The sequence below is a fragment of the Carassius auratus genome, chromosome 43, assembly GCF_003368295.1.
Source record: "Carassius auratus strain Wakin chromosome 43, ASM336829v1, whole genome shotgun sequence".
NCBI lineage: Eukaryota > Metazoa > Chordata > Actinopteri > Cypriniformes > Cyprinidae > Carassius > Carassius auratus.
The window spans coordinates 19684252-19712168 of NC_039285.1; the positions used below are offsets into that span (position 1 = coordinate 19684252).

Here is a 27917-nt window from a genome sequence, read left to right on the forward strand (position 1 = left end):
TATATATATATATATATATATATATATATATATATATATATATATATATATATATGTGTGTGTGTGTGTGTGTGTGTGTGTGTGTGTGTGTGTGTGTATATATGTATACAATTTATTGTATTCCACTTTACTGCATGGATATGAGTAGCCTACTGAATAAGCCATACAAGTCTTTCTGAATCTTGATCTCTCTCTCTCTCTCTCTCTCTCTCTCTCTCACTCACTCACTCACACACACACACACACACACACCTGTCTACTGTACAAACACAAAATTTTCCTGTTTGCATTTCTATCTCAAGCATGCAAACCTATTTGCAACATGCACTGTAATTAATATGGTTTTTATTTAAAGTAAATCTTTCAAATAAAAATGGCAACATGATCGTTTTATATGTATTTATGTGTTAAGGGGCTACAGCCCCCCTAAAAATGGCATAGTGGTGATAATATTTTTAGAATTTGAGGCAAAATCTTATTTTTCTGACTATTTTGACTATTTGGTTTTGGTTACATACATATATATTAGTGCTGGGCAAACATTATTATTTTTTTAACGTGATTAATCGCATGATTGTCTGCAATTAATCGCATTGTTCTGCACAATACTAAGAATGCATTCAAAAGTAGTGTATTGTGCACGTTTTTCATTTAAAAGTACTGCTATATGAACAAAAGTACAATAACATTTGGTTTGCAAACACTTTAAACAAATAAGATGCTTTTTGACAGCAGTCAATTCCACATCTGGAGTCAGTCTCTCAAGCAAAAAGATATAGATGAGCTGGTGAGGACCAATCCCACTTCATTGTATATCCTAGTTTTGTTATTGGCAGTTATGGAAATCATTTAGAGTCAGGATGTTTGTTCCATCACAAAAGAGAGAGAAAAGGTACACCAGGACAGCCAAGTCTGCTGCAATACAACCCAAACATTCCTTCTATGTGTCCTTTATTTCAGCAGTAAATGGTAATGAGGCATAACTGTTAACATTTTATCTTAACACCGCATCAGTTTAGCTTTGGAAAGAGTCCTGCATTAAACAACAATTTCAGGTTCCAGATTTATTTATTTTTGTATCATCTCTTTGTTGTAAAACATTTTGGCTTTACGTGTTAAATGCACCTGCTGTCTCTCTCTCCCTTTCAATCATTCATATTCTTTTTGTCTGTGCATTTCAACATAATATTACATAATAATGGCCGATAAAAAAATATATATATAATTAAATGTCTTTAAAAAACATTAACATGCATGTCTTATGGGATCAGTTTCATGATACTGTTATGCAGGGTCAGAAACTATTTTTCCATTATCAATATTTGTATACTTTTGGGACAATATTTGCAGTAATCAGTCAGGATACTATGAACTATTACCAATAAAATGTTATAAACCAACTGCTTAAAGGTGGCATACATGTATTAACCTGACAGTTGCATAATTTAAATAGCTTAAATGTACACCTCTGATGGTCCTTTGCATTCAGAAGCTCAACAGAAACATGTTGTGATTGGTTATAATGCTCAACACTGAAAAAAATCACATATAAAGAAATACGATGCAATGTACGCAGATCTAAATATAATACTGCAAAGTGACACTTTTCAATCATTTTTAACATTTCAATTTAAACACGACTTTGTTTCATTGGGCATTTTTGTTTATTTTGGTGCCATTTTTGCCCCAAGCCTCTGTTAATTTACGACCATGTTCTCATTATACTTTTATGGCATCCTTGTCACACAAAAGTATGGAAAAAAATCACACAAGCACGGAATGAGGAACACCAGGAATTGGAGTAAATGATGACCAAATCAATGAAATTTTGCTTAGAAGTAGTTGAAGACTTGTTATCACTGAGGTGGTGCTTTTTAGTTTGTGAGGCGATTGGCTGCCTACCACTGGTCTGTATTTTCAACAAGAACCACAATACCTCTGAGGCTATGGTGGAGTTGTTAAACCCACGAGGACCTGACTAAAATCAGGAGATTTACTCAGCTATACTGCCAAAACTTTTGATTAATTTTCAAGCACTATAAGACTTGTAAATTCTGTAAGAAAAACATGTGAGATGAAATCACATCATAAACATAACATTTTATTTAAAACTGATACATACAGTAAGGAAGGTAGGCCTATCAACAAACATTTAATTTGAAGCCAACTTGCATGGTCTTACAGTTTTACATCCTTGTTTTGAGCCAATGGGGGCTTTGAGTACCAAGGCCAAGCAGGTAATAGATCAACTCTGCTCCAGGAGAGCCACTGTCCTGTAGATTTTCACTTGGAACTTGGGACTTGAAAACTTAGTTTAAATTGTTCAGGTGTTGGATCATAGTTGGAGGACAGTGGTCCTCAGATTTTAATTCCAGCTGTAGATTTAGAAAGATGTATGTACATCACTTGGATTTGTGCTGATAATAAAAGAAAAATGCACAGCATTACTAAAATCAAATTCATACAAATAGCACACTTAAACTTCATAATAAATAAGTTACATTCAAAAATCCATCAAATCAATCATCTCTAAGCTGATGGAGAAGTAGATTTTAGAAGTAGACTTTAGGTTTAAAACCAACAAATCAACCACGGATGCAACTATTGTTTACCTCTAGGAAATATATAGAATGGACGTGTTTCTGTATTCAAAAATTTAGCAAAATAATGCTGTTATATTATCAGGCAATGCATGCTTCTGCTGGTTATATGTTATGGCTACTGACATACTTTTATTATCCTGCATTCCACACCCATTTTCGTTCCCTTCCAGGGTCAACATGTTCACACTTCAGCTCTTATAAATTGGAAAAAATATGTCCAGTTAAAAGGAGAAATTTACTTCTAGAACAGCTTTGATGTGGAAATCATTGCCATATGCTACTGACCTGTAGACAATGAATGTAAGGATAACAATATGGTGGATAAGCATGTAATTGAAGTTCTGCACATGAATGCTGTTAGGACAATCCTAACATATACATTTGGCACATACACAGATTTATATGTGCCGGTCAGATGGTTATAACAGTAAGTGCCTAGGAGATCTATAAGGGGTCCTCTGTCATTTTTAAGATGTTGATGAGATTCTGGGAGGTTTTTCTATTGTAAATCATCACTAGTCTATGGAATGACATTCAAGGAGAGCTTCATAAAGGCTTCAATAGATAACGGTATGCAATTATTCTTTTTCTCACATTTAGAAAGAGATCACGCACAGCAGCTTTGTCATGAACTGCAGCTTTGATCTCTGTGTATTTACAAACCCGATTCCAAAAAAGTTGGGACACTGTACAAATTGTGAGTAAAATTTGCAAATCTCATACACTTATATTTTATTCACAATGGAATATAGATAACATATCAAATATTGAAAGTGAGACATTTTGAAATGTTATGCCAAAAATTGCTCATTTTGGATTTCATGAGAGCTAAATTCCAAAAAAGTTGGGACAGGTAGCAATAAGAGGCCGGAAAAGTTAAATGTACATATAAGGAACAGCTGGAGGACCAATTTGCAACTTATTAGGTCAATTGGCAACATGATTAGGTATAAAAAGAGCCTCTCAGAGTGACAGTGTCTCTCAGAAGTCAAGATGGGCAGAGGATCACCAATTTCCCCAATGCTGTGGTGAAAAATTGTGGAGCAATATCAGAAAGGAGTTTCTCAGAGAAAAAAATGCAAATAGTTTGAAGTTATCATCATCTACAGTGCATAATATCATCCAGAGATTAAGAGAATCTGGAACAATCTCCCCTTACGTAAGGGTCAAGACCGTAAAACCATATTGGATGCCCGTGATATTCGGGCCCTTAGATGGCACTGCATCACATACAGGAATGCTATTGTAATGGAAATCACAATATGGGCACAGGAATACTTCCAGAAAACATTGTCTGTGAACACAATCCACCGTGCCATTCGCTGTTGCAGGCTAAAACTCTATAGGTCAAAAAAAGCCATATCTAAACATGATTCAGAAGCGCAGGCGTTTTCTCTGTGCCAAGGCTCATTTAAAATGGACTGTGGCAAAGTGGAAAACTGTTCGGATCAAAATTTGAAGTTCTTTTTGGAAAACTGGGATGCCATGTCATCCAGACTAAAGAGGACAAGGACAAACTGTTGTTATAAGTGCTCAGTTCAGAAGCCAGCATAATATATTCTGACGTTGTCTCTTTCAGGGAAGACCTTGCATTTTCCAACATTAAAATGCCAGACCACATACTGCATTAACTACAACATCATGGCTGCGTAGGAGAAGGATCAAGGTACTGAAATGGCCAGCCTGCAGTCCAGATCTTTCACCCGTAGAAAACATTTGGTGCATCATAAAGAGGAAGATGCGACAAATAAGACCTAAGACAGTTGAGCAACTAGAAGTCTATATTAGACAAGAATGGGACAACATTCCTATTGCTAAACTTAAGCAACTTGTCCCCAGACGTTTGCAGACTGTTATAAACAGAAGAGGGGATGCCACACAGTGATAAACATGGCCTTGTCCCAACTTTTTTGAGATGTGTTGATGCCATGAAATTTAAAATCATTATTTTTTCCTTAAAATTATATATTTTCTCAGTTTAAACATTTGATATGTCATCTGGTGTATTCTTGAAACTTCCACATCACTGCATTCTGTTTTTATTCACAATTTGTACAGTGTCCCAGCTTTTTTGGAATCTGGTTTGTATTTTTGAATTTCGGTGTGTTGGTGTTCCATTGGTTGCATGTTAACATTAACTAGACCGACGTGTTTGACCACTGAACTCACATCTTGTTTCTTTTGCAGCATCTCATGCCTGATACACTGATGCAAAAATGCACTGCATCACTTTAAAAGAAGTTAAAGGAATTCCTAAAAGAAATGTCTCTGGACCTTGCCATTTGTTTTCCACTTTTTTCCACAAGAATGTGTTTTGTGTGAATGGCTCCTTACAATACCATTCTACTGACCGAGTTAGAGTATACTTTGGAAAATATGTATCACTTTGTTTCACTAGTTTCAGCAAGTATTTTTCCCCATTTAAACATGTTTTATTCAGTCATCTTCAGTGTGGTTTTGAAGGTTTAATAATCGCCTCTCTTCTCTGTCTGTCTTGTCTGTTTTTCTCTCAGCATGGGACAGGAAGGGTTGAAAGGTTTGCTGACTGGAGGTTTGGGGGCCAGTCAAATATCTTCCGAGAGTTTATGTTATTGGTTTGGGTTCATGGAGCAGAGCTCTGCTAGCTTCACTCCTCACCAACAGTTTTGTGAGGTACGGATTGTTCCAACCACTGATGCTTATGTTTCTCATTAACCTATGAATCTCTGTGACTCCTGGGATCCATCAGCTTCTGCAGAAACATTTCATCACATATTAATTCATGAATATGAGCTTCAGCTGATGACTGCTTACAGCTGACAACATCTTACTGGTCCACGGGGGTTTTATGAGTGGACATGAGTTACAAGGGTCTCTCTTATGTAGGCTTAAAGAAATGCTTTTTTGACAGGCCACTAGATCATCCACACACTTTCCACCACTCTGTGCATAGACACAGCTCCACTCTGTTTGAGAGTTTGTCTGCACATTCCAAGAATTACTAGAAATGCCTCTGTCCTGCCATATCAGTTGCACCACCTCTGAAGGTTTAATCAATTTGATTTGTTGAGTGTGAGACACCCAAGTATCTGTTTTGAGCTATATTTTTGGCCTTTCTGCATATGAAAGAGATGGAGAGATAGAGAAAGGAAACAACTGGAGACGAAAGAGGAGAATGGCATGGAGAAAGAGTCATGTAAGCGTTTAGGACTAGCCTTACAAAAAAATATGTTTATTCAAGAGTGCTTTTAGTAAACTTCTTTTAAACTAATAAAAGGAAAGTATGCTTTCAGTCTACAGTCAATCAAAATGTAGATGGAGTCGATCAACAGCCCAAAGCTTGACAGTCATTACCTCTTCATGGGTTGAAATTAAATTCTGTAACATTACACAGTTTTATGCTTTTTTTATGTCTGATGATCATGTTACATTACTTGTGGAAGCATCTGTTATTTCGGTCTTCTTCGTTTTCGTTTTGGAAATTCTGTACAGTAGATGTGTAATAGCGCCCCCTTCTTTATAACAATGAAAACATGGATTGCCAGAGCACAAGTATAGCTCCAATATATTTAAACTTTTTTTGAGTATACTTAAATGTCATTTTAAGTATATTTCTGACAAGTACATAAAGCACATTTCTGAGAAGTGCATGAAAAGTAGACTATGCTTTCCTCTTTTATAGTTTAAAAGAAGTATACTAATAGCACACTTGAATTAACTTATTTTTTGTAAAGGAAGGCATGAAGGGATTATTTCCACCCATTCTGTCCATCACTCTAATGTGGCATGTGGATCATCTAACCGTATCCACATTGAGCTTCAATACTCTCCTAAGAGCAGTCTGAGTGTGCATAAAGTAAATGTTCGCAGGCACCCAGAAATTTAGACATCATCTCAAAGTACATGGACATCCTGAGTGCACCTTTTGGAGAACAAGCTGCTCATAAATCAGCACATTGTAAGATGTAATTTTCATAAGACAGCGCTTTCCGAAGAAAAATGCCTTTAAAACGGCAGGTTCTGTAGAAAAAAATACACTTTAGAAAGGTTCAAGTGAAGATTGTTTCGGATGCAAAGTGCACAGGGTATTGTCAAGAATCGATTTCATCAACTGAGAATAAAAAAAGAGATTGAGCTAATGTGTTTGAGGGCTTTTGTAGCTCAGGAAACATCTGAAACAAGGTGATGCGTTAATTGTTTCATTCAGTTCACATAAACACGGGTATTTCCTCTAGTGTTTCAATACAGAATCTGATGGTTTGTAAGAATGATTAACCAATTTAATTAAACGAGAAACAGTTTAAACATCTGTCTCAATGCTGTCCTACTTGCAAGTCATTAAGATTGAGAAAAGAAGAAAATAAACTTATTTTTCATCAACATTTACTGATAAATAGGGGCCAATTTTGTTGTCTGTGTGTACTGAACAAGGACCACTGACATCTTATTCTGATCTTTAAAAGTCACACATAGCAGACTCTATAGTTTAATGTTAAATGAAATGCATTCATTGGTCAATCCAAATATTTAAGGATGTCTACATCAATGGTAATGATCTGAAGTGTGTGGGTGCCATTGAGCTACTGACAACAGCCAAAAAACTGGCAGCGAATCAAAACAGGTCGACATCTATCACAGGTGTGTATGTGATTTTGTCTACTTTCACCTAATTCATTCTATCAATAGTAGGTCATGGCTGAATTAATTGTGCCTCAGGGACTCATTTTATCCTCAAGGACTAGTTTTATCCAAAAAAAAAAGTCAAGACAGGACTTCTTTAAGACTTTTCTGTTTTTCTAAACCTAATACGTTTGTGTGTGTGTGTGTGTGTGTGTGTGTGTGTGTGTGTGTGTGTGTGTGTGTGTGTGTGTGTGTGTGTGTGTGTGTGTGTGATTAATTAGCAATGTCCACCACAGACACATATTAATACAGCCTATATGTATTGATATGCTTGTGCATATTCACACAGTTATCACTACAATCACTAGGAGCTCTTATGGGCTCATGGTTTCCCTCACTTACGCAAAACCTCCATTGAAACCACCTGAGCAAATATACTTAGCACTCCTATTACAGCAAGTTGACAACACAGTACATCCACAGAGAGAATGTGGGGGAGAAACAGGAAATATCATAGTGTCACACAGGGCTGTGTAGGACACACACATACTCTGGGTAGATATATACACATATACACCAAACTAATTTCCTCAAAGTAACTCATTTTGTGGTATATTATGCAGAGATTTGTGTCACTTTCTGAGGCAATGGGGACATTTCCATCCCATTTGTCTCCTGACTTAATATTTATATAAGTAATCAGGTTTCCCCAAAAAGGGTACACACACTTCTGAGGGTTTGTTAAGGAGCTGCTGAGGATTGTGAAGTGAAGAGAAGCTACTAATTAATTAAATCAATGTAGCATTAAAATGAGCAAATGGGGGTGCACAATCAATTGAAATAAATATGATTCATGGTTATCAGATCAAAAGCTGCACCCCCCCCCCAATATATCTATTGATCATTTTCCAACTTTAACAAAACACACATGACTATAAACCATAATCATAAAAATCAGAGTCTGCGAAAGTAAGAACAAGCAGATTTGCCCTAGGCCACTAAAAAGGAAAAGAAAATTTAGATACTCAAAAATTAAGTGGATAAAAACACTAAAGTGGTAGTACAATACAAGTTCAATGTCGTATGCACGTGACGAATATGAATAGGAAACCTCTTCAACAGGATAGTTGATAAATCAGTCCCTAGATAACTGCTTCCAGACATCATAAATCTGACCTGACTGACCATTAACTAAACATGGTAAATATTCCAGCGGGATTAGTTCCATTCAAATCTTGTGCCATCCAGATATATTTGGAGTCTTATCAATTATCCATGTCATTTATATGTTTTTCTGGCTGAAAATGTGAGAAGACTGTAAAAAAGCTGCAATTTAATGAAACAGTATATAGTCATTTCAGCTTCTTTAGAATAATGAGCACTATTTTTATATACAATATTTATTTATTTTTGGCCGGCCAAGTCATGCAAACTTATATTAATGATCTTTATCTTCGGTAGTGAAAAATACATGTACTAAAATGTATTTGAAATACAATTATTTCATGCTAAATATTCACACATTTACAGCTAACATATTCTACAAATACAGTGCAGCTAACTAAAACAATAAAAACATGATGACATTATAAAAAAACGTGAATTTTATTAAAGAGTGAGTTTTGTCTCCTGTTGTCTGTTTTTGCAAAAAAAAAAAAAAAAAAAAAAACTCCTCATATAAAGTTTAATTATATTTTTTTCTATCAATAAGTCTAGAATGATATGTTAGTAAATATTATAATATATAAGATAATTATAATATTATAAAAAAATAATAAGATTTGAGCTATACTTTGTATGAAATAAATATATTTTAAATATATTTTATTTTACATTAGATAAATATTTTACTTCTACATGTTTTGGCTGATATCATTTTTTGACAACCCCTGTTATAATTCTCAAGAAAAAAATCAGATACTAAAATTAAACATTATTTGACACGTTTAATGCTTATTGTGTACTGAAAAATACTTTTTAAATTCAACAACATAAAGTCTATGAAGAATTAGTTTTAAAATTAGTTTTAAATGTTTGATTTCCAAGACAATATCAAACAGTTTCTTTTTACTATTAAATTTTAACTAAATTAAATTATTATCTTCTCTGATTTTAATTTAATTGAATTTTCATCGTCTCTGTGTCCACCGGGTCAAGAGTGGGACAACTTGTCACTCACATGAGTTTGCAGCAATATCAACTGACAACAATCCAATTTCCACTTAATTTCCACTGAACATTTGAATGTGCTCAAATTCTTCTAAATTATACATACATCAATGTGTTCACAGGGAGGCCCCAACTGAACTTGTGGTTTTTGGTGATGAGTGAAGGTGGTCTCACACTCTAGCATCACATTCTCTGTGTGGTCAAACAGCATTTGTAGTTTCCCCCAAAACTGTCCCTTTAGGCCAACAAAAGAACTCAGAGTGAAATGTTTTTCTTCCACTGTGTGTGTTTTAATTTATAGGCCTCTCACAAAGATTTAATGTAGTTTCCCAGTTAAATCAAAATCTTTTACTATGTTATCATAAAAAAATGAATTTCATCTGTTGATGAATGGGAGAAGGCAGTGAATCATGTGTATTTGATGGATACCAGATTAGTCTTAGCTTTAAATGTCATGTTGTGGTTAAGGAAGAGGACAAAGAAGAAAAGAGGAAAAAACCAAGAGGGGGCATGGCGGTGCAAAAGCCACACATGTTTGATAATTAATTATAATAATAAAATTTATTTTATATAGTGCCTTTAAAAGTAGCATCTCAAAGCACTTTGCAGAAAAAAATATGTCATTAAAAGATACACATAACAGTGCAGACAGTAAAAAACTAACCAAACAATAAAATACAAAGCCAATAAAATAACAAAGTCATCACAAATCACATAAAAGCTACCCTAAAAAAGTAAGTTTTAAGGCATGACTTAAAAACACTAAGGGATTCTGCATTTCTAATGTCAGAGGGCAGGGAATTTCACAATTTAGGAGCTAAAGAAGAGAAAGCCCGATCACCCATATTTTTTAGCCGAGTTGTTTGAACAGTTAAAAGACCAGCTTCAGAAGGGCATAGAGCACATGTAGGAGTGTATTGGGTTAAAAGCTCACACAAATATTGAGGGGCCAGATTATTCAAGGCCTTATAAGTGAGCATGAGAATTTTAAAATCGATACGAAAGCAAACAGGAAGCCAGTGCATTTTTTCTGGGATAGGTGTGATGTGCTCCTTTGCACTGGTCAGAATTCTAGTAGCTGAATTTCTGAATTTGAAAATCCAGCCAGTAAAGCATTACAATAATGATATTGCCGGCAGCCATATCACCCTGGAGCCCAAGACCAGTTGCCCACTGAAGCTAAGCAGGGCTGAGCCTGGTCAGTACCTGGATGGGAGACCTCTGAGAAAACTAGGTTGCTGCTGGAAGAGGTGCTAGTGAGGCCAGCAGGGGGTGCTCACCCTGAGGTCTGTGTGGGTCCTGGCACCCCAGTATAGTGATGGGGACACTATACTGTCAACAAGCACCGTCCTTTGGATGAGACGTTAAACCGAGGTCCTGACTCTCTGTGGTCATTAAAAATCCCAGTATGTCTTTCGAAAAAGAGTAGAGGTGTGACCTCGGCATCCTGGCTCAATTCGCCCATTGGCCTCTGACCATCATGGCTTCCTAACAATTCCCATATCTGCTGATTGACTTCATCACTCTGTCTCCTCTCCACCAGTAAGCTGGTGTGTGGTGAGCGTTCTGGCGTAATATGGCTGCCGTCGCATCATCCAGGTGGATGCTGCACGCTGGTGGTGGATGAGGAGATACCCCCTGACTATGTAAGCGCTTTGAGTGCCTAGAAAAGCGCTATATAAATGTAAGGAGTTATTATTGTTATTATCAATACGTGAAAAAACTAAAGTGTTGATTAACTTTTCGGTCACAGAGAAAGTCAACATGGGAGGTAATTTGGCAATGTTTCTGAGATGGAAAAATATGCATTGACTGTATTACGAACATGTGGATCAAATGTTAAATTGGCGTCAAATATCACCAAGTTAACTTTGAAACTGTAAAGCAGAGCCATCCACACTTAAGGTTATGGACTCTGCTTTACACAACTGATGAGGTGAACCAATAAGCATCACTTCAGTCTTGTCACTGTTTAGACCAAGAACATTTTCAGACATCCATTTTTTTATTTCAGTAAAACACTGAGAAAGAAAAGACACAGGCATATTGACATCAGGTTTTCAATTTGTGCTCGGCATAAGAGTGAAAGTTAAGACAAAGTGTTCTTAAAAGTTGGCCAAATGGAAAAAATGTAAATACTAAAAAGTAAGGGGCCCACAACTGAACCATGGGGAACACCAGGGTGCACCACAATGACCTCAGACCTGCAATCACCCATCACAACAAACTGCTTGAGATCGGAGAGGTAGGACTTAAACCACTTGAATGCAGAATCAGAAACCCCAAAAATAGTCTCTAAATGGGTGATTAAAATAGAGTGATCTATACTGTTAAATAATTCCATTGATAACTCAGGATGGGGGGACCAAATTAACTTGATTCCTGTAGCTCCTTCGCAAGTACAGTAAGTGTCTCCTCGTTAGTACATGATTTTGTTTGTATGTTTCAAAATGTCAGCTGTCTTTTCTTTGAAGCTGGAATTGTCAACACAGATATGTTTAAAATGCTTTACTTGCACCAGACTACTAATTTATCTTGCCTTCGTCACTGCAACCACATGCCCTCTGTCTAAAAGGCTGCATTTTTAATTAGTATTCCCTGTTACCCTTGTGAAAACGAAATGTGTTTGTAGTGTGCTTTAAATGTTAAAAGTATGAAGTCACGGCCAAAAATATCGGCACCCTTGATAAATATGATCAAAGAAAGCGGGGAAAATTTATCTGCATTGTTAAAAAAGATATCGAAAATCTAACCTTTCATTGTATAATAAGAATTTAAAATGGAGGGAAATAGCAATATGAAATAAATGTTTTTTTCTAATGCACATATGTCACAGTGTCTGGTCTGTGTTTCCCTGGGTATCCACTAGTAGTCTCACTTCCCCATAGTCACCCCACTGCAGGCACTACATTTCCCACAAAAAATTGTCCCTTCATTACTGTTAATTGCACACCTGTTAATTGCACTCAGCTGTCCCCACTTTCATCATTTTCACCTGTCTATATATACAGGTCTGTTTCTATCTGTTTCATGGAGTCCTTGTTTTCCATCAGCCGGCTTTCTCGTGTCCCCTCGTGTTTTTCATGTTTCTTGTTTGTTTTGTTTTTTTGACAGCTTTCATTGTTTTGGATCTGCCTGTTTTAGATTTAGATTTTGGATTTCCCATTAAACACTGCTATTGGATCTCTCGTTTCCTGTGTGCATTTGTTATAAGGACTCCATCATCCCCAGATCCAGCAGTGTGGGATTTTGTATCAGTTCCCCAGATCCGTTACAGGAGCAGATGGGGAGACTTTCGAACTTAACCACCCTCCGTCAAAAGGGGAGTGAGGTGGGTGGTTTGGCACAAAGATTCCAGACCATGGCGGTAGGAATGGGATACAATGATGAGGCACTTAAAGACCTTTTTAACGCCTGCCTTGATAACCCTGTGCCTGAGTGGGAGATGAAGGAGCTGGATATCCTGTTTTTTGGGGGGTTCTGTCATGATTCTGCCTTCATGTCCTGACTTTTCTCTAGTCTTGAGGCAGGATCATGACAGACCCGTGTTTTCTGTACAAGCACATGGCCTTGTCTTTGGGCCATGTGCTTGTGTTGTCTCGTTCCCTTGCCCCGCCCCCATTGTTATCCTAGTGTTATCGTGATTGCCGTATCTGTGTCACCTGTCATGTCTTAATTAGTTCTCCTATTTAGATCCCCTAGTGTGCTCTGTCTTTCATCGGTTCATTGTGATTGTGATTGTTCCACATCGTGATTGTTTGCCAGATCGTGAGTGTCTCTAGATGTTTCTGTATCCTTGAAGTCTTTGTATAACCATGAGTGTTTGTTTTTAGTTAGTGTTTAAGAGTTTGTTTATCATGTCAATCTTGTCCTGTTGTTTAGTTCCTGCCCTAGCCGTTGTTTTCCCCCTCGTGGGTTTTGTTTTCCCTTTTTGTATAAATAAATCCTGTGTTTAGTTACTTCCTGTCTGCACCTGAGCTCCTCCTTGCCAAACCCTGACAGGTTCACCATGTACCTACAACATCGGTCTCAGTGGGATACTCCAGCCACACCTGTATCTCCAGGTGTGATGGCCGACTCCACTTATGTCTCCAGACAGGAGGACCGCCAGCCCAGCGTCACAGCACAAGATGGCCACCAGCCCAGCGCCACAGCTCAAAGTGGCCACCAGCCCAGCGCCACGGCACAAGTTGGCCGCCAGCTCAGCCCCACGGCACAAGATGGCCACCAGCCCAGCGCCACGGCACAAAATGGCCACCGGCACAGTGCCACTGCACAAGATGGCATCCACAGCTGACCGTCCTGAGTCGAGTCAGGTCCCCGTTGTCCTTCCAGAGTCGAGTCAGGTCCCCATTGACCCTCCAGAGTCGAGTCAGGTCCGGTCCCCGTGGTCCCTCCAGAGTCGAGCCAGGTCCGATCCCCATTGAGTCGAGTTAGGTCAGGTCCCTGTGGACCCTCCAGAGTTGAGTCAGGTCTGGTCCCCGTGGTCCCTCAAGAGTCGAGTCAGGTCCTGTCCCCATTGAGTCGTGTCAGGTCAAGTCCCCGTGGTCCCTCCAGAGTCGAGTCAGGTCCCCGTCGAGTCAGGTCAAGTCCCCGTGGTCCCTCCAGAGTCGAGTCAGGTCCCCGTTGAGTCGAGTCAGGTCAAGTCCCAGTGGTCCCTCCAGAGTCGAGTCAGGTTCCCGTTGACCCTCCAGAGTCGAGGTCAGGTTTTTATCCTTGTGTGCACCAAACCCATCTTGAGTGTTTGCTGCTAAAAAGCTCATTTTTTTTCATCTGACCATAGAAGCCAGTCCCGTTTGAATTTCCAGTCATGTCTGATAACTGGTTGTGCTGGAGTTTGTTTTTGGATGAGTCAGGAGAATTTTTCTTGAAACCCTCCCAAAAAACATGTGGTGATGTAGGTGCTGTTTGACTGTTTTTTTAAAGGTTTTCTGACCCAGAGACTGAACTTTTTTTCTGCAATTATTCAGCTTTGATCTTTGAAGAGTCTTTGGCCACTCAAACTCTCCTTCTCACCATGCATTAGGACAATATAGACATGTCCTCTACCAGGCAGTTTCGTAACATTTCATGTTGATTGGAAATTCTTAATTATTGCCCTGATGGTGGAAATGGGAATTTTCACTGCTCTAGCTCTTTTCTTAAAGCCACTTCACTAATTTGTGAAGCTCAGTTATATTTTGCTGCACGTCAGACGTATATTCTTTGTTTTTTCTCATTCTGATGGATGATTAAGGAAGTTCGTGCTTTGTTTTCCCTCCTTTTTAAATTTCTGTGAAACCGGAAGCCACGGCTGGATAATTTCATGTTCAAAATCACCCTGAAGTGCTCAAAATTGTGAATATGAATGGGAATATACTTCAGAGATATTTTACTCATAAGAATGTCTAGGGGTGCCAATAATTGTGTCCAACATGTATTTGAGAAAAATATTTATTTCATAACTATATTTCCCCCAATTTAAAATTTTTGCTAATGAAAGGTTAGCTTTTTGTGATTTTAAATAAAATATCAAAAGGATTAACAATGCAGATTCATTTTCACAGCCTTATTTGATCATATTTACCAGGGGTGCCAATATTTTTGGCCATTAATGTATATTAAAGAAAACAAAAACTGTAGTTGCAGATAATATTAATAAAACAACAAGCCACTTCAATGTAATTAAAGAGAGTAACCAGAAACTGATTTCTTTGGCAGACCACTGAATATTTTTAGTTTACATTGATTAAAATACACTCTTTCAGCATTTATTATCAAAATTGATTACAGCTGTTGCCACTTCTCAGCATGTTTCGGTAGATGGTAGACTTCAGATTGGATAACTATTGAACTGTTGATCCTGATTCCTGACTCATGAACTGATGCTCTTTGAGAGTAAATTACATGACAGATTTATGTGTTTGTCATTATACTGTATGGGTATCCATATATGTCTTCCAGTATATAAGTTCTCCTGTTACCTGACCAAACTGTATCTTGGTGAAAATCACATCAAAGAGGGTGATGGGAAAGTGATTTTCGAGGCTCTGTGAGATAGACAAGAATATACAGATTTATGGAATATGGAAATGTGACTTTAATAATACAGCTGTGACCTCATGCAAAGATGATACATTTTATTCCACACATGAAATGTGAAGTTACTCATATACCATTTCTGAGATAAAAACTATCCCACTTGGATGGCAGTTATCGTCATAAAAATGACGATTTCAGCATGCCTGTCTACAGAAGCATTTAGTGCCATTTTGAAAAGTGCAAAGGACTTTAAATCTGGGGAAAAGAGAAGGAAGACAAAGGTGCAGTATAAGATTACAAATGTAACTAACTTCTCTTTTCTACGTTATTTTTGAAAAAACTTTCTAGTCACAAGGCATCAAAACATTTTGGGGACACTAGTTTCTTAAAATTTCATGGAAATGTAATTAAATTCTTATAAGTATGAATTTATGTTTGCCATAATGCTCATGACTCTCTTATTTTATCATTTCTAAAGGGAAAAACAAACTAGACTGTCCATCTGGAGGGTATTGAAATGACATTACTAGTTTGCACAAGAATGTTTTTCTGGTCTATTTTGCCATATTTTCAGTTTGTCACCACAGTTTTTTAGAAATGGTCTTCTTTTCATGTGGTCTGAATTGTGTTTGACAACAGCCGTGCACCAAATGTGACCGCACAGCAGACTCCCAGATAATGAACCACTTGTTTGTCAGCGGTGCACTAGCAGGTTCTGGATCTAATCTTATTTTATGTCACACCACTGGGAGCTTGAAATAACATGAGGATGTTTGTTCTTCTTAAGTGCATCTTTGTCCATAATGAATGTTAGAAATGTGTTTTTCATATCATATTAATAGATTAAATGTTTATAATTTACAGAATAATGAAAAACACAGTTTTATTTGTGTTTTTCTGTGTGTGTAGTATACCTGGACAGTAACTATATATGATTTCTGGTCAATTTGGTTTTGTCTCCACCCTATGGCCAAGAATACAATCTACTGCTGGTCGCCTGTTTTCCTTCTGCCTCTGTACTGTTACATCATAAAATAATGCGAATATTAAAGGGTTAGTTCGCCCAAAAATGAAAATTATGTCATTAATAACTCACCCTTATGCTGTTCCAAACATGTAAGGCCTCCTTTTATCTTCGGAACACAGTTTAAGATATTTTAGATTTAGTCAGAGAGCTCTCAGTCCCTCCATTGAAGCTGTGTGTACGGTATACTGTCCATGTCCAGAAAGGTAAGAAAAACATCATCAAAGTAGTCCATGTGACATCAGAGGGGCCGTTGGAATTTTTTGAAGCATCGAAAATACATTTTGGTCCAAAAATAGCAAAAACGACGACTTTATTCAGCATTGTCTTCTCTTCCCTGTCTGTGTGAGAGAGAGTTCAAATCAAAGCAGCTGGATTTCCGGTTCGCGAACGAATCATTCAGTTCACCAAATCGAACTGAAACGTTTTAAACTGTTCGCATCTCTAATACGCATTAATCCACAAATGACTTAAGCTGTTAACTTTTTTAATGTGGCTGAGACTCCCTCTGAGTTCAAACAAACCAATATCCCGGAGTAATTCATGTACTCAAACAGTACACTGACTGAACTGCTGTGATGAACACCGAGCCGAGCCAGATAACGAACAATAGACTGACTCGTTCACGAGTGAAGAACCGGATGCATCGGTGTTTGGATCACCAGTAGTTCTTTCGGACAGTTCGATTCAATAAACCGGTTGAAGAAAACGGTTCACCAGTTCTTTTGCGCTCGACGTAATGGCTTCATTGGCGATGATTGCCCTTGATTCAAGCCTTAGGTTTACGTTTTTCTTAGGTTTTTCTTACCTTTCTGGACATGGACAGTATACCGTACACACAGCTTCAATGGAGGGACTGAGAGCTCTCTGACTAAATCTAAAATATCTTAAACTGTGTTCCGAAGATAAAAGGAGGCCTTACATGTTTGGAACAGCATAAGGGTGAGTTACTAATTACACAATTTTCATTTTTGGGCGAACTAACCCTTTAAGGTTATATTTGAATAAATAATATACAATTTTACCTTGTCTAGATATCATTATGTTTGATTGTGTGGCTCCATATGCAAATGTAAAATAATAGTGTAAAATAAAATCGACCATAAAATGAATAAGTAAAACGAATCAAAAGTGAACATCATTTAATTAAGAGATTAACACATGGTAATGATAATTTATTTTAACACTACATTATATATATATACATATATATATATAATATATATGGTGTATAAAATAATAATGATAATAATAATAATATAAATGTCTAAATTAATTAGCAACAATAATATTAAATAAAAAGACTGAATCCACTAGACCAACTTAATAAAGATTTTTAAAAGGCCACCAAACCAAAGGTGCTATAGGGTTTTCAACACAGCACAAGCATTAAGTCCCTTAATGCAATGTCAGCAAAATAATAGGAATATGTATAAATAATCAGAATAAATTGAACTTGAAAACATTACACGTCGTCTCTATTCGCTGAAAAATCGCAGTTTTGTCCTCCGCCGCGAGGAGGCGCTGTGATGTATCTGAGCAGCGCGAGCCGGAGGTCACGCATGCGCACAAACGACTGTTCCCAGACATTTTTCGACGGAGTGGATGAGGACGGTTGTCCTTTATCTCTTACCTTAATTACAGTATCTTTATAATGGATCTGGAAGGGGGCACTTACGAACCTGGTTTTGTGGGCATCAGGTTCTGTCAGGAGTGGTGAGTAACGTTAGATGAAAACTCGCTGTTCTGAGGTTTGTGTTTGTTTCGTCTCATATGAATCTTTCTCTTTAACAGTAATAACATGCTGTATCCTAAAGAGGATAAAGAAAACCGCATCCTGCTCTACGCTGTAAGTTATTTTTTTCAAATCTATGTGCATGAGTTGTCCTTTTAGACCATGTGAGAGAGTTCAGTCAATGCTCATAGCGCGTTTATGCATTGATTTATGATTACAGTTAGTAGATCTAATAAACAGATGTGATTTGACATGCATATGACTTATTGTGATTACAATCGAGCGTCAAGCTAATGGTTGATCAACATATGTGTTCTCGATTCTTCAGTCCCTTGCTTGTGTTCATGTACTGTGTGTGTTCAGTGCAGAAACTGTGACTATCAACAAGAAGCCGATAACAGCTGCATCTATGTGAACAAAATCACCCATGAGGTTGAGTGAGTATCTTATCTTGTTTTATTTACTAAGAGACGATGCATTAGTTTGCCCTAGAACTTTTTTTTTCACATTAAAGGCATGTCTGTACTGCTCAGGGGACAAAGACTGCTGGGTTTATTTGATTCTGATTCACTAGCTCTTTATTTGATTCGATATCAGTTGTTTTGGATATAAATTTGTTTATAAATTTGGATATATAAAACAATCTCTCATCTAATGCTGTAAACTATACAGAAAACCCTGTCAGTTGGTACACCGCGATAATATTACAGGATAAAATTACCAATAGATTAGTGCTAAAATAGACAGTTTTATATGAACTGTATAATTGTTCCCTTAATTTATTTTTATAACAGATTTATTCAAACATACAGTAAATAAGACATCAGTGACAAGTTAAGTAAATATATTTTTTAAATATATAATTTTGAAATTTAATGAATACGTAATATGATTCATAGATTCAGTAAAAGAGATGACTAGAACTAGATCTGGACATTGAATGGCTTTTTGGAGGTAAATGTAACATTACATAACATTGTTTACAAGCTGTTTATTGATTTCTCTCCGCGGTTGAAATGATGATTACATGACACGTGATACATTTCAGTAAGTTGTACTGTATCTTTTAACATCCCTTCTGATTTTTGGGTTTTTTCATACTATAGCAAGAAGTGAAGAGGAAAAACTTCATAAATGTTCTACCTGCCGTCTTTAACTCTGGCTGGATTATTCTGTAGTGTTTATTGGTTGAAGAGATTTTTCTAGACTCCTCTAACCTAGTCCCTCTTCTCCGCCAGTGAACTCACTCAGATTATTGCAGACGTGGCTCAGGATCCAACACTACCTCGGACGGAGGACCACCCTTGCCCAAAGTAAGAGTTCAATTTGTTTCTTGATGTAGATCTGTATTAATGATGGTATTAATGTGAATGTGTGTTTTTAGGTGTGGCCACAAGGAGGCGGTGTTCTTCCAGTCTCACAGCATGAAGGCTGAGGTGATGACACACAATCACTGTTTGCTGCTGCTGCTCTTCAGCAGTTTCAGATCCGTGACTTAACAGCACTGACAAATATTTTAAAACCGTTTTCACTCAGAAATTGCTAGTAAAAGCACTGAATTAAACGGAAATACTGAAAAATAGCATTTTCTTGTAAAATGTACTCCAATAATCTTTATTTATAACTATTTCTAAACACTGTTCTCCTCTACTAACAGTAACTCTCATGTACATTATACATTGTATCCACGTGACCGATTTTGTGACCTGTACTAAATGTTTGAAATAGTAAAAAAGGGCTTTATTTTGACTTTAAATATTTTCAATTATAATATAGTATATATATATATATATATATATATATATATATATATATATACACCGTGTGATTTTATTTTATTACAGCAATAACATAAATACTATCTAGGACAAAACTGAACTTTCTGATGTGTTTTGACTTTCTGAATGCAGGATGCCATGAGGCTTTACTATGTCTGCACTGCCCCACACTGCGGCCACAGATGGACAGAATGAGGAGGAGAAAGATTAGATGTTCTGGGGCCCCGCGTCATTCTTGTTCCATCCCTGAACATTATTTCTCAGTTTAGGGGACGTCTGTTGTGGAGTGGATGTGTTTTGCGGCTCCTAACTCGAAATGAAAGTGTGGATAAATAGTACAACAAATAAAAAGGAAGACTTGTCGTATATGTATGCGAAAAATGCGTATTATATGCACGCCAAAGTCCATTTGTGTGTATCAATACAACAAGATTTCCTTTTTATTTGGAATATTATTTATACATATATTTATATATTTTTATGAGACTGGGCTCGTTTTGTCGGTGACTCAACTTTAGGTCATTGATGCATTTGTGAATAAACTTGTGCTTAATTTTAGTGTGAGATTCATGCACAAACACCAGTGACTCGTCCTTTGACCCGAAGTGTTTATAGTTTTTTTCATTTGAATTCTACACAGTGTATTTTTTGGAAGGTTTGTAATAAAAGATTGCAAAAAGTAATTAGAGTTTTTATTTTGAAAAGTTGTTTTTTTGAGTTTGGATAGGTACAGTTCTTATTCGATGGGGATTTGGATAGGGCTGCACAGTTAACGGAAATAAAACCAGAGAAAAGAGAAGAGTTAAGGGCTTTACGGTTTCCTGCCAGAATAAAATCTTAATGGTTGGAAAGGAAGAAATTAAGACAACCATAAATAATTATATTGCAATTTTACAGTTGTACTGCAATTTTTTTTATTATTATTATTAAATATGTATTTTTTATAATGCAATATATCTTAATATTTTAATTAAATAATAAAAGACAGTTATTTTATAGTTTTACTAATAACATAGAATCATCAAATGTTTGACTATATTGTGCAGCCATGCAAACAAGCACAGAAAACTTTTTCGCAATGAAATTACTCTTCTATCAGTGGTGTGGGGAAAGTATAAAGTGAAAACCCGGAATAGAGTTACCGCTGAGCAGGCGCGTGCACACATAGACATCAAAGGGGGGTGGAGCACTTGCCCCTTTTTTTCCTCGAGAGAAAGTGCCCTTTTTTTCTTTTAAATAAGTGAATATGTGTGCATGTTACTGTTTGCGTGAAGCCCTCCCTCCCTTTCCAGTTGTGTTTGTCTTGCTGTGGAGGTGAGTGATGATGAACGAACGAATAAGCTACCTGTGCCTTGAATTTACAACTAATGATCCAAATGACAAAAGGCAAATACATAGTAGCCTACATCTGTCTTGCTAACATCCATGACTCATGAGACTGAGAGCTGTCATGTAAGTCAGCTAAAGTTTAGCAGGTTGGACCAGTGCGCGTTCTTTCACTGCATGATTCAGATTATTAAAATGCATGATCATTCAAGATGGCAGAAATGTATATTTATATAATTCCATATAGTTAATTAGTATCACTGGCGATTTTTTCCCATCAAAAAGCAGCATGATACAAATGTGATATTGCTTATACAGCAGTTCAATAAACAAGAAATTTATGTTAAGACACTGTTTTAGACACACTATTGACTCCTTTTGTTCTATTTCGCCAACGAATATAATTCCAATCAACATCTCTGCAACATGACGGTGTTTCGTTCCTGGATGAATCATCCGTTTAAACGATTCGGTTCAGTCGCAATGACTCACTTATTAACCGTGGCTTGCTGCCGCCTACTGCAGTTTTAGTTTCACAGTTAACGTTATATGTATATAAACGTTAACTGTGAAACTAATATATATATATATATATATATATATATATATATATATATATATATATATATATATATATATATATATATATATATATCAGTATTCAACGTTTTATGTTTGAAATATCAAAACAGTATTAATGCATTAGTAACTGCAGGTTAAAAACATTTATGGCTTGAATTAAACAGTGTAAATGCATTTAAATGCCACTTTTAATGCAGCTGTGTTTTCTATGCATTGCAAATATTAATTTTGTCAATACTTATTTAATTAGCTTGGTAACAGCCTAAATGACTTATTATTCTAATGAACTGATTCAACTTAAGAATTCGACTGAAAATATGATGCACACGTTTAGAAAAAAGGCTTTATAACGGTAAAAATGTCCATAAAAGTAAAACAAATAGAAATAATCAGTTTAAACTTATTGGAAAAGATTAATTTCTATCACTGATTTGAACTGATCACCACACAGACAGAATATGCAAAAAATTAAGTGTCAGCTGTCCACAGTAGTTCTTATGATATCAGCACAATAACACACTCAGCAAAATATCGTCTAATTATCGTTATCGATAAAATCCCAGAAAATATTGAGATAGCATTTAGCTTAGTCAATATCGCACACCCCTGATATATTTAATGTTTTATTTAGATAGAAAAAAATGCTCCTGGCCGGGTTTCAGTTGCTTGACAGCAAACCGTGCTATTCTTAGAGCCAGAGTTTCAGTTTGTAAGGCTTAATTACATCGTCAGATCAAATGTTTCACAGACGTATATCTGTAGCCTATTAATGTCTTGTTATAAAACACTTTCATCCTGGCAATCATGCTGTAAGCTGTGATAGCACTGCCATCATCGTGACTGGCTCAATCACAGTACAAAATAATTTATCATCAACAAGAGAATAATCACAAGGTTTGACTTTTCCCCCACTGTAGCCTACATAGAGAAGTTATTGTGTAAGTGCCTCTTTATATGTTAAGCAACTCTGCCAAGCTGTTACTTCTGTTATTTTTGCAATTGTAAAATATCGCCTATTCATATTGGCATTTCCATTGTGATCTATAAAAAGCCCGTGCAGACTAGAATTTCTTCATATCTGCCTGTAGGACTCACGACCTGATTTTCTGCACGAGACAGGAAAGTACAGCACGCGGAAGCTCAACATATTTGTCCCTCCCAGTCATTCAGGGCTATTAAACGTGTCAGCTTGCAGTCATGTACATTCGCCGTGGATATGGAGAGACACACACCTGGAGAGCCCTTGCATATGGAGAGACACACACCTGGAGAGCCCTTGGATATGGAGAGACACACACCTGGAGAGCCCGTGGATCTGAACGCAGGTAAAAGCAACCGTCCACAAGCGATCGAGCGCATATGTGACATTTCTAGCGTGTTTATCTGATCGCACTGTTGTTTCGCAGTGGCTGTAGTGTGTCGTCGTGCCTGGAACGCCGTGGAGCCTCGGGACAGGACAGAGATGAAGAGTCCCGCACAGACTGTGATCATTCACCACACAGCGCTCCGGTTCTGCGCGCAACCGCGCGAGAGCGTCTCTCAGCTCGCTCACATCCAGCACATGCACGTCCAAGAGAGGGGCTTCGACGATATCGGTTATAAGTAAGATACTAGACTACATTCAATAGGCTATCTGACTATTCTTTAGCCTATATCGCAGTGTAATTAAACTTTTTATATTTTGTAATTATGTATTATGTAGTATTATAGCATACATTTTCTTTAGAGGTAAAAATCAATGATATTGCTCTCTTTTTGTTTAGGATTGCTTAGTTAATAAAAAAAATACAAATACGATTTAAACAACTAACTAAATAATACCTACTTGAAGGATGGTTTTTTATTTCAATTTCTAAAAAAACAAAAATGTCTAGGTGGTGTGTTCTGTAAAAAGACAAAAGTCTCAATAATAGACTAAGTAATATTTGAATAATGTATTTATTATTATTTGGGCTACTAGTAAAAAAAAAAAGAAAAGTCAATAAGTCTAAAGTTTTTTTTATTCATTAATTAATTAATTTATTAATAATCACATATTTTCTTCTTTTTACAAAAAGTCATGTTTTGTCCTATATAAATTCTGCTGATATAACAAGACTGGCTCCAGTTTATACATCACACATCCACTCTGTGTGTCTTACTCCAGCTTTCTGATCTCTGGAGATGGGACGGTGTATGAAGGGCGAGGATGGGGGATTGTAGGGGCCCATGCAAAGGAACACAACCTCAATTCTGTTGGCATCGCGTTTATGGGCAACTTCAACAGTGAGAATGCGTCTACCTCTATTATCACATTTTATTGTACTTTCACACTATTATTTATTGTTCTGTTGTGATGTTTAGTGGGTTTGTAGAAATAGAGATTGTGCATAAGAATACTTTGGTAATGAACTAAAGACTTGTCTAAATAAAACAAAGTATAAAATACAAATGAACAAAAATACACACGATATAAAGAACATTTCTGTTTGTCTATAGATGAAATGCCCAGTTCTTCATCACTGTCTGCTCTGCTGAGATTGCTGCACATTGGAGTTCTTCACGGTCATGTACGGCCCAATTTTGTGCTTGTGGGACACAGAGATGTGGCAAAAACTGAGTGTCCGGGGAAAAATTTATATGCTCTACTACCAAAATTAAGAGATGAGTTACAAAAGCTGTGACCTCTTTTATATGCATTGCCTTTAATCCCTGCTGTGTCTGTAGCAATGTGTGAATGTGTAAATGTATGATAGGTTTATTTTTGCTCTAAAATTACGTTAGTCTTTTGTGACTTAAAATCTCTTATTAAAATCTCTCATAAAAAAATATTTTTATCAAAATTTGGAACCAAGCTTAAAGGCTATAATGAAGAGACCCACTGGGGAATTAAATTATGAAAAATAGAAAATTCTGTTTATCCAGTAAGAGGATTCATCTTTTTGGTTCCTTTAGGATTGGATACAAATTATAATAGAAATCGTATTCACAATCCTTTATGATTTATGGATGAGAGATATTTTACAGATGATTCCTTTAAAGATTAAACTTCTCGAAATCTCCTAAATCACAATTAAGTTTTAATTCATCACTTCTATACCGACGAACCTCTAGTTCATATGGACTGTACAGTACCATGCAATAAATTAGTACTCATGTGTGGCCATAGGAGGATGTTAGATATCCTAAAAATGAAACGCTTTGCATATATGCCTGTTTATTTTTGAAGCCTTTTTGTCGCAGTGACATGTTTATTTGATGCTGTGCATCAATGTCTTTTCATGAAGTCAATGGTGGTCCTTGTGTCTGTTTAAATCATTAAACTCATATTTATTGCTACTGTTTCCCGATTGCATTTCCTTTCACCTAATTTTACATATTAATATTCAATAATACATATAAATATAATTATTTTACTTGATCTATCTGTTTAGTCATTGTACTTTTACTATTCTACTTTATTAGTTCTGCAGTTGCATGTGTGTGTGTATATATATATATATATATATATATATATATATATATATATATATATATATATATATAATACACATATTATTTAAAAAACTGGATATTGTCACTACATTATGGCACTAAAAGCACCCTGTTAGTTTTATAAGAGAAGATGCGAGCACATAATCCAAAAAGTAAGAATCCTGAATTACATAACAAAGCTAATTTGCAACATCTTCAAATTTCACATCTTTAATTTAAATTGCAGTCAGATTAATGTATGAAAAATGACTGGTAGCTATCATCTGAATAGGGAGTTATTTGATAAATAATATCTGCCTTTAATGTATTTTACACTTAATTTCTACAGTAGGCTAATTTCATAGATTGTAACAACAGTACTCACTGTACTTAACGTTAATCTTTGGAAGTATAGGCTACTTCAAAACAACGTTCATTTGAAGCAGAGAAATAAATTATATCAAAGTCTGAAGCACATAGCGCAAGAAGCACTGCAGTTATAGATGTGTTTCAACACTCCCGAGTCATACTCCTTCAGTAGTAGCTATTCTGTAGCCAATATTTTGCCCGATATGTGCACGACACACTCCCTTTATGGAGCCGAGGGCATCCTCCAGAGATTAGGGTTCGTGTCCATCCTAAACTGTTTGTTTACTCACATCTCCGAGTGTTGTCGTATATGGGAACTCCTCCGTTTGACGTCTCTCGGCCTCGCTCGGATCTGACAGGAGTTCAGTCGGATGAATGTGTAAACAGAAGGGCGGTCTCAGGTGAGAGGCTTGAGTTTCAGAGGCTTCCGAAGTCTTATAATTGAGTCCTCGAGTTCATCGATCAGTCAGAGAGATTGGCTGTGCTAGAAACTTATCAGATCTTTGTTTTGTTTTTATCGAGCGCTTTCGAAGAATGAACGGGCATTTTCTGGGGTGCCATTTTGGTTGAACTTTTTAAGTTCAGTTTGACACCTTTGGGAGTTTGTATTGTTAAAAATGGAGGAACTAAAAGCCCCCGTGGGTTTTTTCCACAAGTCCTCATTCAGCATCAGCAGCTTACTGCTCCGACACGAGCGCGCGAGAACCGACACTATCACCGCGCCCGACGCACCGCGCTCCCGCACTGCAAAGCCTCCCGCGCGCTCCATTCAGTCAAATGACCAAAAAGACAAGCCGATTCGAGAGCTAAACGAATTAGCGACCGGACCGGATAAAAAAGAGGTAGTTGGGAAGTCAAAGTGTGAAGGAACCCATGTACAGGAGAAGAAGAATAAACCCGATAAGCCTCCGTTCAGTTATAACGCGCTTATCATGATGGCCATCCGCCAGAGTCCGGAGCGACGGCTCACCCTCAACGGCATCTATGAGTTCATCATGGGCAACTTCCCGTACTACCGAGAAAACCGGCAGGGCTGGCAGAACTCCATCCGACACAACCTGAGCCTTAACAAGTGCTTCGTCAAGGTCCCGCGCCACTACGACGACCCTGGAAAAGGCAACTACTGGATGCTGGACCCGTCCAGTGATGACGTGTTCATCGGCGGAACCACCGGGAAACTCAGGCGCCGGTCTACAACGGCGTCCCGCGCCAGGCTGGCCATGAAGAGAGGCGCGCGGCTGTCCTCCTCCTCCACCGCTGCCGGGCTCGCGTTCGCCGGCTCGTTTTACTGGCCCGTCCCGCCGTTCGTGACCCTCCAGCATCGTCACCCGAACCCCGCGGCGCACCACAGCAACTACGCCGCGTCGGTTCTGTCCCAAAGCTCGCGCCACTTCAGCTCGGTCGGTCCCGCGGCGGAAAGACTTCTTCTCCCGTCCGGTCAAGAGGCAGCTTATTATGGGATGGGTTGTGAACAGATGACCTCCGCCTCCTCCTTCGCCACATCTGCGGCTGTGCCTCTGCCTCTCTCTGCGCCCTGCTCTTTTAATTTACTTTCCAATCAGTCCAGCTACTTTTACTCTCACCAGGTGCCTCACACAGCGGGACCGTCGCCCTGGTCGCAGGAGGAATCGTACCTCTCCAAAACATCTCCTTCTGGACAGTTTTTCCCGGGAAAGCCATCTCCTTCTTCCGAATACATTGGAGGACTACGTACAGACATTCCCAGTTATTTTCCTCATTTTAACACAGCCAGCTCCATGCACTGAAAAGCTTGCTCTTTGTTTTTCAGCTGTTTGATAAAAAAAAAAAAAAAAAAAAATCTTTTAAAGTATTTATTATTATTATTATTATGAGACTGTCGGTTAAAAGTTTTGGAATAATTAAGGTTCTTTTGTTTTTGAAAAAGTCTTCTACTCAAGAATATATTAAAAACAGTAGTTATGTAGAATAAATAGTATTACAATTGAAAATAACTGTTTTCTATTTTAATATTCATTTTAAAATGTCATTTATTCCTGGCAATACTCCATTTATCAGTGTCACATGATCTTTTAGAAATCATTCTAATATGCTGATTTGGTGCTTTTTTATCAATTATTATAGGTGCTCCATAATGTCTCTTGTTATTGTCAATGTTGAAAACATTGTTTTTGCTGCTATATATTTTTGTAGCAAACAATATGTTTTTCTAAATTATTTTATGAATAGGAAGTTCAAACGAACAACATTTATTTGAAATGGAAAACTTTTGCAACATT

The 27917-nt window shown here is 37.2% G+C and overlaps 3 protein-coding genes across 3 annotated transcripts; all 3 read left to right on the forward strand.

The window, feature by feature from the left end:
* Nucleotides 1-17974: 17974 nt before the first annotated feature.
* Nucleotides 17975-20612, forward strand: LOC113061846 (DNA-directed RNA polymerase II subunit RPB9). Its single transcript, XM_026231311.1, has 6 exons — nucleotides 17975-18132; nucleotides 18211-18265; nucleotides 18515-18588; nucleotides 19390-19464; nucleotides 19536-19587; nucleotides 20062-20612. Exons 1-6 carry the CDS (start codon nucleotides 18071-18073, stop codon nucleotides 20122-20124), a joined length of 381 nt encoding a protein of 126 aa, XP_026087096.1. The 5' UTR covers nucleotides 17975-18070; the 3' UTR covers nucleotides 20125-20612.
* On the forward strand, nucleotides 20566-25155 carry LOC113061845 (peptidoglycan-recognition protein SC2-like). Its single transcript, XM_026231310.1, has 5 exons — nucleotides 20566-20584; nucleotides 23000-23162; nucleotides 23244-23439; nucleotides 23984-24102; nucleotides 24316-25155. The coding sequence occupies exons 2-5, from the start codon at nucleotides 23054-23056 to the stop codon at nucleotides 24498-24500; spliced, it is 609 nt and encodes a 202-aa protein (XP_026087095.1). The 5' UTR covers nucleotides 20566-20584; nucleotides 23000-23053; the 3' UTR covers nucleotides 24501-25155.
* A 395-nt stretch (nucleotides 25156-25550) lies between these two features.
* Nucleotides 25551-27425, forward strand: LOC113061296 (forkhead box protein G1-like). Its single transcript, XM_026230325.1, has one exon. The coding sequence runs from the start codon at nucleotides 26277-26279 to the stop codon at nucleotides 27423-27425; it is 1149 nt and encodes a 382-aa protein (XP_026086110.1). The 5' UTR covers nucleotides 25551-26276.
* Nucleotides 27426-27917: the final 492 nt, after the last annotated feature.

Coding starts and splice junctions, on each gene's coding strand:
- LOC113061846 (XM_026231311.1), top strand. CDS start 18,071: ATGGATCTGGAAGGGGGCACTTACGAACCTGGTTTTGTGGGCATCAGG. Junction 18,266..18,514: donor ACCGCATCCTGCTCTACGCT/GTAAGTTATTTT, acceptor GTGTGTGTTCAG/TGCAGAAACTGTGACTATCA. Junction 19,465..19,535: donor GAGGACCACCCTTGCCCAAA/GTAAGAGTTCAA, acceptor GTGTGTTTTTAG/GTGTGGCCACAAGGAGGCGG.
- LOC113061845 (XM_026231310.1), top strand. CDS start 23,054: ATGGAGAGACACACACCTGGAGAGCCCTTGCATATGGAGAGACACACA. Junction 23,163..23,243: donor GCCCGTGGATCTGAACGCAG/GTAAAAGCAACC, acceptor GTTGTTTCGCAG/TGGCTGTAGTGTGTCGTCGT. Junction 24,103..24,315: donor GTTTATGGGCAACTTCAACA/GTGAGAATGCGT, acceptor GTTTGTCTATAG/ATGAAATGCCCAGTTCTTCA.
- LOC113061296 (XM_026230325.1), top strand. CDS start 26,277: ATGGAGGAACTAAAAGCCCCCGTGGGTTTTTTCCACAAGTCCTCATTC.